Raw genomic sequence first — 12,209 nt, 5'->3', positions numbered from 1 at the left:
TGTTCAATTAGTTTTTGCAGAATCCTAATAACCAACTAGAATGTCTCAGTAGAACATTCACCTCTGCCAGGGCCCAACAGTCCCCTTATGAAACCAGTCAACTCAAGACAGTGGAACCACCAGTGACGTATTTCTAGTTCTGAGAAATTCATAAATATGTAAACTCCATCTCGCAGCTCTCCTGCCTGGAGGTAAGAATTGTTAAAGAAACAATGAGGGTGAAAAAAAATCAAACGCTGTTGAACAAAGTTATAAAAAAATCAGTTTTATTCAAATGTTCACCAATACAAAAAACAAATGAGAGCATCGTCAAATCCTTTTCCCCACATTCTTAGCTCAATTTCCTATAGTGGTCATGTGTGTGCTTTTACAGCTGCAGGGACGTCACCACCCGACATGATCTGTGGGTCCAGTCAAAAGACACATTTCAAACGACAGCTGCGTATCCGAGATGCTGTGATGACACAAGAACATGCCGACGCGTTTATCAGGAATGTGATGAGGAAACTAACTCAACGAGTCAGTTTGAGTCGAAAAACGTTGAATAAATAACCCTGTAAAAAAAGAAAATTACATCCGTGTAGTTGTGCATCTCTTAATTTTGCTTGACCAACCTACATTCAACTGCAAGTCAGATTTCCCACCATCAAATACTGACGTTCATTAAACCAGTCAACACGAAATGTGCACCAGCGTGTACAGAGAGTAAAAGGACCAAGAGATGTTACTTGGCAACACCACAGTGGTCCTGGTGTCAGCAGCCTCCTCACCATTAAAGTCACATTATGACAAACTGTATATACACAGAATTACACCGATACCGTCGGCAGCTGCAAACGGAGAGAAGAGGTGAATTTAGCCTGAGTGTGTTGAGACAAACAACTGGAGCAAATGTGTCAATGAGCAGAATCTGCAGTTACAGTCTGTGCTGATGTGGACAAGTCGCTGTGTTTTGGGGGGGGGGGGGTGACGTAATCGAGCTACACTATTGTACACTGTATGAAAAAAAAAAATTTGATCTTCATTCAGTGGCTATTTTGCTTATTTCGCCAGTCCAATCTTCTTGGCCTCAGTTTCGTAAATAAGTAGCCGCCACATCTTCACGATGAAGACTTCAGCTTCTTCATCGAGAACCTGAAAACAGAAACAATGAGTTAGAGGAACATGATGCAACTTCAAGGAAAAATACTTTGATTATGAAGTTTTCATCAAATGATTATAACCAAAAATAAAACAGAGCTACATGAACATTAGATAAAAGCTTTTAGTGTGATGTCTTATTACGTCCTTCAAGGAGATAAAGTTTTCACCCTTCTCCATTTGTTTGTAAGCAAGATTGTGCAGAAACTACTGGATGGATTACAATGAAACTTGGTGGGAAAAATGCAGTATTGGTCAGATAATAACTCATAAAACTTTGGTGCGGATCCGAATCAGGGGGAAGATCCAGGTATTTATTTTCACTTTCTTTAACATCGTGAGATAGAACATTTTTACACATTTTCATCATTTCCCAGGGAATAATTCCCGTAACTTGGTGAAATGAATCGGGCACATTTATGGGACTGATTTCTATGAGTGTGAGTAATTTGGTGCCGCTTGATTTTAGGGGAATGCTGAGCCAGGGGAGGTTTGAACTCTGAGTGAAATTCTAGTTGATCAATTACTCACCATGGCAACATCATCCAAGATACTCTGTGGCATGCTGTGCGTCATCACCTGAGAAAACAAGGACAAACCAATCAGCATCATTGTATGTTCACTGTTTCTCTTTCCTTCCAAATCTGATTGAAGTCAAATGTATAAAGATCACATGTTCGATACCTTCGAGCAGACAAAGTCCACTAACGTTGCCTCCTCCTCTCCGATGTACTCGATGATCTTTTTATTGATCCAGGGCCGAACACGTCGCTCCATTAACGTCTGAGGACCAAGAGACAAAAAGGTTGAGCTGTTACAAGTAGAAATTACATCAGCAACTATTTCTTTTTACCAATGGAGACCAGCGAGACCAGTTTCTGACCAATAAATATCATGACGCTGCAAAGTTTCTGAATGAACTCGTGATCCTTTATGTGATAATTATTATAAATATACATTCCTCCCCGTGTCCTCACCGTATCAACCATAGTCCAGTCCAGTGGGTAGGAGAACAGCTCAGGCTTTGCTGTGGGAATCTTTTCTATCAGGCTCTTGATGTTTTTGCGTTTCTCTTCGTTGTCGGCTCCCTTGATGCTGGAGAGCCCGGCCCCGTCCACCCCGAGGCTCTTGTCGTCGTCGTCGTAATCCAGCGGCACCAGTTTCCTCTTGCGGGGCTGCTCGTCGGCCTCCTCCTCGTCGAAGACGCTGTCCACGGGCAGCTTCTTCCTTTTACCTGCGTTGGGTTGACTGGGGCTTCCTGTGGCACCTGGAGACAACGAGGACATTGAAAAAATAAGGTTTTCATTTAAAATGATAAAGATCATTGTAACGAGTCTTTGGTATCTAACGATTTCTCTTTGTTTCACTACATATAACTCATTAGTAATAATAATAATAACTTAAAATGTTAAGGTGCCTTTCAAGGGACCAAAGGACGCTTTACATATTTTGTGATTTCCTATTTTATCCTAACTAATTTTCCAGTGAGAATGGGGCTCTTTGTCATGATTACTCTCACTATGTGTATGAATGGAGAACAAAGAATGCTTTGCAAGTTTTTTCCAGTCAGATGAATGCATGTGTGTGTGTGTGTGAAGTAGGTGGTTTTTAAAAATCCATTTGAGAGGATGTGTTACTCAAGCTACTGACAACTGACGTGCTGCTTGTGCCTTGTGGTCTATGTGGCTTCTATCTGGTGCAGGAACTTTTACTTCATCTGTGAAGCTGGAAAGTGTCTGTCCTTTGACCTACACCAGTATATTTACCACATTAAAAACACAAGGACTAAATGTCTTCAGAGGAAACCCTGCTAACATTATGGTGAATTACTTTAATGTTTTCCTTGAGCAGTTCAGCTCCTTTTGTGTACAAATTCTCTATAGATCTCCTGTAAGTGGAGCTGCAATTGACAGTTAAATGATTATTTCAATGATTATTATTCATTATATTATTGTTTAAACTGCCAGTTATATTTTGTCTGTAGAATGGCAGAAGAAAGTTCATATTTGCTATCACAATTTTAACCCAGACCGATTTCTTTAAATTTAGCAACAAACAATCACAAATCTTACAATGACATAAAACAGGTAAAAAACTGGTAATTTTCACATTTGAGAAGCCAGAATAAGAGCGAGCCAAGTGAGTTCATATTTAACTGACACTCAATATTGTTCCAGATTAAATTGATATTTTTCTCTGTGTAGTATGTCCTTAAACAGATTTATTTTGGGCTCACCTAGTTTGAGGCTGAGGCCGATCTTCGGCCGGTGTTCCTCCTGCGGCAGCGCCTCAGGGGGCGAGTTCTCGTGGGGGATGATGATGCCGCAGGGCGACTCGTCCCCGGGCGTGTTTGGGGACGCGTTGCCACTTGCCGATGACACGGACGGTGCCGCTGTGATGGGCCGCATCTTGGGCTTCAGGCACGGTTTAGTGTCAGGGTTATCTTCCTCGTTGTCATAGTCTTGCGCCTCACCCTCCTCTACCTCGTCATCTGATTGGGTGGGCCGGGAGCGGACTTCTGCCCTATCCTGTTCCCCGCGGCGGTCCCGGTGGTCTCTTGAACTCCTGTGGCGCTCCCGTTCCACTTCGGGCTCCGGCTCTTGGACGATGGGAGGTTGTCTCAGACGCTCCTCCTCTTCCTCTTCCATCTGGACCAATAAGAGGAAGATATACAGAAATTTAACAACCAAGCACTGGGTTTTCCAGAAAAAAAGATCAGACAATGAAAGCTGGAAAGCCCTGATGTGCAAAAATTCAGAGAGTCAGATGATGAAGTGACCTTCACAAAGACAAAATACAGCATGCTCACTGGCTACAAGCAAACACCCACACACACACAGTAATATTACAGACAAGCGTACCCTGCGTAGCTCTGCGTCTGGGTCTGGATGTCCCTCGCTCAACAGCCTCTGTCTGATTTCCTCCAGCTCCTCCTTCTCCCTCTTCCTGTCACGCTCGTCCGCCTCCATCTCCTTCTCTCGGTCTCTGAGACGCTTCTGCAGTGCACTGCCCCTAGGGGTCACACCAAAAATAACAGCCTTTAGAACAATGGCCATGGCTGCAGCACTGCATCTGCTACACGTCTGATCTGGGTCACACGGCATCTGCTGCAACTTTTCACATGTTTAGGCGTCACAGGGCTCAAATCTCTCAAACAGAAATTATTTTTAATTCACAGTATTTCTGACACTGCAAGTGCAACATCTCACATCTGTAAATTCAAGCTTTGTGAAGGCTGCATGTCAGATGAGATTCCTCTTTACACGTGTGCATTTGTTTTTTCAATGACAGTTAATTCAGTAAAGACAGAACCGTAGCATATTTTTTCCCAGTTGCTCACCTGTAGTACTTCGGATCATCTCGGTCGTCATCATAGTCTTCAAGAAACTCTTTCAACCTTTTCCCCTCTTTCATCTGAAGACAACATTTTTTATAATTCATCACTTTTAAGTCTTCATCATGATTACACAACAAAATCCACAGTTAATAGCACTTTTTAATGGGGATAAATTTAGTTTGGATTATTTCAAACATTTTTAAAAGATAAATTTAAATTTGTAAAATGTGTGGAATAAAAACAAATGAAAAAAAACTGATAATCTGCAACATTAGTAGAAAAAACAAACAAACAAGACTCAGTAACAAATTAACAGATTATCATTTCATTTTCCATCCAAAATTTACTTGAAATAAGCCATAAAATATATTCCTGAAGGACAATCAACTTCAAATGGCTAAACTCAAATATAATCTGTTGGTACAATTAATAACAATCTACTCATCTTGGTGTGTGTGTGCCAAGTTTAGGACACCTAGTAACATCACAACATCATTTGTTCACTCATCGTCCTCTCACCATCTCTCGTCGACGCTCATCTTCCCTTTCGGTCTCCTTGGCATAATCCCGAGCCTTCTTCCTCTCCCTGAGCTCCCAGTTTTTTAGACGCTGTAGTAAATACAGTGTCAGATGAGCCACAACCAAATACAAACACCCATTAACAGCAAGTGAATTTACTAAAAACGTTCCCATTTCTATTCTTGAATACAATAATTGTCACCTCTCATATTCTAGGATCTAGGAGCTGTGACCCCCACCACTAACCATCCCACCTTCCCTTACCTCCTGATAGGCCGTTTCTTTGTCTCGGAGTTTCCTCTCCAGCTTCCTGCGCTCATACGACTCCTCGTCATCCTCTTGGTCTCGCTTCTTTTCTCTGTCTCGGTCTCGACTCGGCTCCCTGCAAACATGAGGGGAGAAGTTTATTACTGCTGGATTGACTTGCAAAAAATGCACTTTAACTTGCTTAGTATAAATCTTAAGAACTGACGGAATCATCAGGGAACGGTCAGTCAAGCTTGGTCTGTATAGGTCCACATGAGAGAAGATTTAAACATTGAATAATCATCAAGGAAAAGCTTTTACCCAACATACCGAGTAAAGCTGAATTAGGTTAGAGTCTAAACATGAAAGGTTTTGCTCCCTCTGAGGCAACATTTCCACACCTCTACTGTCACGATTGTTTTCTTCCTGTACCTGGCTCTGTTGTGGTCGACGCTCCTCTCACGGCTTCTTTCTCTCTCCCAGTCCCTCTCCCGCTCTCTCTCTCTGGGCCTGCGGTCGCGGTCTTTGTCTCGGTCTTTGTCTCGGTCCCGTTCTCGCTCCCTTTCCCTATGCTGCTCTCTCTCCCGTTCCTTCTCCCTCTCGCGGTCGCGCCGCTCTCTTTCCCGCTCTCGCTCCTTTTCCCGATCCTTCCTATCCCGCTCGAACTCCAGCCGCTCCTTCTCCCTCTTGTCCTTCTCCTCTTCCAGTTTCTGCAGAGCAAAACACAGACAGGTTCAGCCAATGGCACATTTGGTCAAGCGGTTCATTTTGCCTACTGTGCACAGATCAAGTGGTTTCCAGATTTTGAGATTTCTGATAGTAACATGCCCTAAACTAGTCCGTGCAAGGCCTGCAAGTGAAGCTGGATTTCCTAAAACTCAAACTGGGGAAAACCTGGAAGAATCAAAAAGGCTCTCCCTCACAGAGAGACAGCTCCAGCGCTAATTTAAAGAAATACAATCAAGTGTTTATGCTTCAAACTTGCAGTATAAACTACAGGTTAACACGAATGGAACTGGAAACCACTTCAATGGCGAACAAGATCTGTGGAACATGTTCAGCTCGAGGCATTCATAACGAGAAAAAGGTGCTGCAAAAAACAAATGCTTTTTCTCTCCTTAAGAGTCCTCCTCTCAGAACAAGGAAAACAAAAACAGAAAACAGGCGTCAGTCTTTGGTTGAACTAGTTGTTTGAGACTTACAGGTGTTGAACTATGGACTCAGCCCTTCGCTGCCCCTACAAGCCTTTTAAGTTAGGCCTGGGAGGAAAGCAGGTCACACGGTATACAAGGGAAAAACGTTATGGGATTCTGTCTTGCTTTAGCATCATCATCATCATATTCATCATCTACAACAGTAGCCTTTACTTCAATGTCATTCGGTTAAGTGCTAAATCAAGAAATGAACATAATGAACATCAGTTACATTTCTGCACAGATAAATGAAATTGTAGAAGCGGTCTTACCCCTGCAGAAGTCTTCAGCAGCTCTTCATGACTCATTACTCTCACATACACACACACTCACACCACAGCTTTGTCTTTAATGACATTACACACAAGGCTTTGATTGCATCTGGGAACATTATCATTAAAATGGCATCCGACACAAAACCAGAACCCAACAAAATAAACAACTACGTTCTATGTCTTGCATGAGTTGAATGTACATTTTTATTTAATTTAAAGTTTAACGCAGCCACACGAAACTACAGACATTCAACTGGTATTCAGCAAGAAACACAGAAAGAACCACAAGCCTTGGGTGTAATGCAACTCAAGAGAAGGAAATATGAGATGTGAGCAACTTTATCACTCGTGTACCTGAGGTTAATAATTATAGTCTTATATTTCAATGCCTTGGCTCTAGTAAAAATAGGTTTGACTAAGTTAATGTCAGATGTAAAATGTAGCATCTGTTTTGGTATATTTGACTTACCTTTGCACAGAATATATCGGGGCTCCGATAAAAATGAATACAAATATCTCAGGATGGGAAGCCTGTGCTATCACGTAGAAGACAATGACCAGGAGGGGAAGAGAGCTTTTGGTAATAAGGGCCGACGCCGGTGTTGTTGTGCTATTAAAAAAAAAGTGCTCTTTGCATGAAACTGCATCCCCCCTCGCCTATAATAATTATAATTTTTGTATCATCACTTCCTAAATACCTTTGTGTCAGTCTATCAAGTGTCTGTGTTGCAGTCTCTCCCTGTTTTTGACTAAATCTCTGACCTGGATTTGGAAACCTTGAAAACATCTTTTTCCAAAACAGACAAACAGGATCTGCTTACTAGAGAATAGTTTAATCTTTTGTGCATAAACTTACTGTCAGGTGCTGATACTGATGGAGAGCACGAGATGGAGGAGAGTAATCACACAACACAACATACAGAGAGCACGTACCTTTGTCAATCTTCAGATCAGCATGCTGCTGTGGACAGGGCGCCCCCCCACACTAGCATAATAAAGGCTACAGCCAGAGTCACTGCAGTGGTTATTGACAATAGTCCTTGTGCTTCAACATGAACACCATTAAGACAAACCATACTTTACGTAGGACTCGCACAGGTTCACTGACTTTCCAGCTTTCAGGGGACCAACCGATGCTGTCATAAATTCAGGATCACAAAGTAAGGAAGTGCCTTTGTAATGACAAGTGGTTGATGGAATAAAGAGCGTTATGAGCCCAAGCCCACACAAACAGTGCAGTGCAGTTGCCCCTATGCAAGTCCTCAAGAGGGGGACGCCCAGTATATGTATATAGTAAATAAAGGCTGATACTTACATCCTATCCTCGCAACTTTTTCCAAAGCTCTGAGATTCATCTTGCTTTAGTCACCATATGATCACTATCATAATGGTGGGGTTTAATGAATAGATTAGCTTTTAAGTAACTTTACATCGTCTCCATGCATTTTTGTGTGATGAATGAAGAATGGATGTATAAATGGTCACACCTAGATAGATTTCACTACGGTGGTCACAGGTGTCAAATCAGGCCTGAGAAAGGTGATAAAGGACTAGCTGTCTGCCTGCTTGTGGTGTCCTAACACTGAGCATGTAACATTTCAAAATAATATGGGGCGAACTCATATGTTTGGTGAGTTAAAGTTTAGGGACGGCCAATTTGTTGCACAGTGTGCATGTTGCTGAGGTCAAGAAAAGCTGGGTAAATGTGTCAACTAAATGTGCAAGCTCTAGGAGTGAACTGCTGTCCAAAACCTGTAATGTCAACTACAAGATCAAAAGAGCCACTTTACCTTGTGAGTGTCACGGAATTTACTAATCTCTCTGGAAATCAGGTCTCTCTTGTCCTCCTCCATATCAATTGTGTTAATGTCATCCTGTGGTTAAGGAAAAAAAAAAGGAAGGAAAAGTCAGTTCTCTGGGTGAAATAACAATAGTCACTGTCAGGTTCCAAGAGAATGGTGATACAAGTTAGAAAAGAATGAATCTAGGTTTGTATACCTCTTCTTTTTTCTCTTTTTTTCTCTTTCGTCGCTGGGAGTCCTCGTCCTGTGAAGGTGCGTTGAGTTCGGCAGCGTATTCCCGCATCAAGCCATCAATGGCACCTTTAACTATTTGATCCTTCTTCTTGGTCTCCTCGTCTAGAACCTCTTCATCATCATCTCCTCCATCTTCAGCCTTTTTAATCTGCCAGTACAGAAAGAATCTCGTTTATTATCCAATTTCATCATTGCAATTAATAAATATGTATTTGAATTGCTAATTCAATATATACAAATGAAATGTGGCCAGCCACTCAGAGGTCCAGAACACAGGGAGGTGCACATTCCTACTCCTGAAGCAACAAACTCAGGCGTCCTGATTAAACTAAAACAGATTCGTACCCCATTTGAAGTTTTCTTCTTGGCCTTCCACTCGTCTAGCTGAGCTTTTGTCTTGGCATCCACCTTCACCAAGAGGTTTCTTTCTCCAATCAGCAGGTCATGAAGCAGCCTCAGGGAACGCAACGTAGACTCTGGCTCCTTGTACTCGCAAAACCCAAATGCTGCAACAAATATACAGAAATACATTTTGGGGTGGATTACAATATGGCCAATCCTAGTTTGACAGGACATTAAATACAGATGAATCATTCCTGGTTGATTTAAAGTGAAAATGTCTTTTATGTGTATTTCCTGTCCTAAAGATGCCTTATCTGTGCGTATCATGGATTACCTTGAAGCTTGCCAGAGGCTCCTTGAACTCTCTTCCAGCTCAGAACAATTCCACATTTCTACAACATTAGCACAAAGGGGAAAAGAGTTCATGAGTCAAGCAGATGTGGATTTATATAAAATACCACAGCACAGGATTCAGTCTCACCAAGCTGTCTACACAATGTTGTTATAAAATCCTATTACAATATATATGTACAAATGTACGTAAAAAACTACATTTGTAATTTCATTGTTGTTCCTGAAAAGATAAATAAAGGTTATAGATGTAAACTGCTTAAATGCAGCATGTGTAATTACATACAAACAAATCCTGAATACAATGTCCATGCACAGAAACATTTCTCTTTGAACGTAACTCAGTGACTATATCTTTTTCTGTCCCTTACCGCAAGCAGCTGTCTGATCAGCATGTCTGAAGCTTTCTCTGAAATGTTCCCCACAAACACAGTGGTGGTGGGACCACTGTTCTCATCAATTTCTTTGGCTCGCATAGCAGCAATATCCTTCCTAGGAACTGGAGGCTTACTGACAACTGGCATGGAAGTCACCATCACTGCAGAGGTGGGGGTCATGATGCCCATGTGAACTGGGATCATTGGACCTCCTGCAATCACCAGAAGAAATGCACATCAACTAGAGTCTGGAGTTAAACATTTATCTGTAGCTGATTATAATCATGTTATCATCAATAACTTCTGACATTGTTGCTTTTTTAACTTAATGTTATTACACATATGACATTATAGGTGCTATTCACACCTGGTATTAACATCTGTCCTGAGACATGCGATCACAAGATGTGTCTATTTGTGTGCATTGCCACAAGCGATTGAGAAAGAGAGAGAGAGAGAGAGAGAGAGAGGAGGCACGAGGGCTGAATGAATGATGAATTGTGTGCAGTTCAGCTATAATAACATTTTACAAAGGTCCAGTGTGCAACATTTGGTTGAAAGGGATCTATTGGCAGAAATTGAATATAAAATAGTCCTAGTGATGTTTCCACTAATGTGTGATCATCTAAAATTGTACAAATTGATGTTTTCTTTACCCTAGAAAAAACACTTTATATTTATATCTAAAGCGGATCCGCTCTACCGAGGCCGCCATGTTTTTTTACAGTAGCCCAAACTGGACAAACTAAACACCTTCTGAGTTTTTTAGAAAACAGAAGGCTACCACTGGTTCTCTTTCAAGGGGAGGGTGAGGTGAGGGGTATTCAGCTGCAACACGACACTTAACCACTAAATCTTACACACTGAACCTTTAAGTACAAACATTATGAGTTGCTCAGTGCTGATATTGTAGCGATGGCCACAAACAAATGAATGAATAAGTGATCATGTGGTCTGAGCGATCAGATCTCAGGACCTGTACTTATCGATGAACACTTGTGATTGGATCACTCAGGACAGATGTTAATACGTTAATAAAAAGTTGTTGCTGTAAAACGCATTATGTGAATGAGGTGAATGGGGATGTGGTTCCCACTGATGGTGAGGCCGGTGGGATCTTACCTGAGGGGAAGCCAGCATACTGGGGTGGAATCCCAGGAGGTGGCAACAGCGCCCGGTTTAAATGAGGGGGGAAGGACATCGTGGCTCCGAATCGGACCGACCTGAAGAAACAGAGAAAGCCATGAGCTGTGTACTTAGACCTGATGGCTTCAGTTCTCCCAGATAACACAACTTTGAAATGAGAAGTGCTGTTACAACGACATGAAGTGTGAGCTTCATAAATTCCACCATTGTTACAATTCCAATCGATTGGAGACTTTTCCTGCCCAGCTAAGTTTAGCAGGGTAAAGGTCACTAACTTCACACCACGAGGTCCCACGGTTGTTGTGTTAATACTTGATTTAATCACGACACACATGAATGTCGAGGCTAAATGACTCGAAAACATCTTAAACTGGTTTTAAAAAAAAGAAAAACCTAGCAACTCAGTTAGCCAAAGCTAGCATAAAGCACGCTACCGCAACCGAGGAGCTCATTCAAGCTAAGCTAACATTAGCTACAGCTGGTGTTACCGACCAGAAGCTCACTTTTACGGGCTGAACACGCGTTTTGAATGAATGTGCCAGTGTCCCGGTATACATACCCCAACTCAGGCGGCGTGCGAGGAGGTAAAAGCGGCAGTCGGAAGGTTTTTAATTGTGAAACTCTTAGTAAGGGTCCGTAAGTTGCATTAGCACGGCGGCTAGTTACAGGCCTGCAAAAACATGGAGGCAAGCGCCCTACGTCACAGACTCACAGGGCGCTTGTTTTAGGTACCGGAACAAGGCAGGTGGACGGAGCTGGAAGACGTGGAAGGGTGTATACTGGTACAAGCTGATTCATAATCATCATCATCATCATCATCATCACATGTTGATTGCATGAGTAGTCCATGATTTAAATGTCAGTGGATCGTGAATCTTGAATTTATTTTAATATCTTCAGATCATGGGAATCAATCATGGACACAATCAATTCCTATTTTTTTCCATTGATGGATTGTTTGTTTGCTCTTGTTTTGTTTTAGGTGTGAAAACGTGGCAGCGGGGTGGAGCTGGACAAATTGGGAATTTAATACTGGTATAAGCTGGTAAAACTCTAATACTAGGGCTTTAATACCGGCACTGTGCGGGGCCCAGGGGGGGGGGCGAACAGGGACCGGGCGAAACGGCTCCGGGTTGCGTGCGTTTTGTGCATCGCGGGAGGGATAAGATATCACGCGGCGCTGGACCACGCCCACTAATCACGCATTACAGTCCACGCCATCAAGTGTAGATCACACGGTGAAAATC

At 42.3% G+C, this 12,209-nt stretch overlaps 1 protein-coding gene across 2 annotated transcripts; it reads right to left on the bottom strand.

Moving 5' to 3' along the window:
* Nucleotides 1–952: 952 nt before the first annotated feature.
* Nucleotides 953–11,661, bottom strand: rbm25b (RNA binding motif protein 25b). Of its 2 annotated transcripts, XM_034579699.1 has the most exons (18): nucleotides 11,522–11,661; nucleotides 10,939–11,039; nucleotides 9,811–10,028; nucleotides 9,423–9,480; nucleotides 9,092–9,252; nucleotides 8,709–8,894; nucleotides 8,501–8,584; nucleotides 5,675–5,952; nucleotides 5,469–5,501; nucleotides 5,261–5,378; nucleotides 4,997–5,086; nucleotides 4,481–4,554; nucleotides 4,002–4,152; nucleotides 3,377–3,788; nucleotides 2,118–2,407; nucleotides 1,825–1,923; nucleotides 1,672–1,719; nucleotides 953–1,134 (listed from the first exon to the last, which is right to left on the bottom strand). In XM_034579699.1, the coding sequence occupies exons 2-18, from the start codon at nucleotides 11,015–11,017 to the stop codon at nucleotides 1,042–1,044; spliced, it is 2,472 nt and encodes an 823-aa protein (XP_034435590.1). In that variant the 5' UTR covers nucleotides 11,018–11,039; nucleotides 11,522–11,661; the 3' UTR covers nucleotides 953–1,041. The 2 variants fall into 2 exon arrangements, with proteins under 2 accessions (XP_034435590.1, XP_034435591.1); XM_034579700.1 differs by lacking the exon at nucleotides 5,469–5,501.
* Between the last annotated feature and the right edge of the window lie 548 nt (nucleotides 11,662–12,209).

This window comes from Hippoglossus hippoglossus, chromosome 24 (genome assembly GCF_009819705.1).
Source record: "Hippoglossus hippoglossus isolate fHipHip1 chromosome 24, fHipHip1.pri, whole genome shotgun sequence".
Lineage (NCBI taxonomy): Eukaryota > Metazoa > Chordata > Actinopteri > Pleuronectiformes > Pleuronectidae > Hippoglossus > Hippoglossus hippoglossus.
Note: the sequence above shows the minus strand (reverse complement) of the source record. Positions and strands in the feature narration are given on the sequence as shown.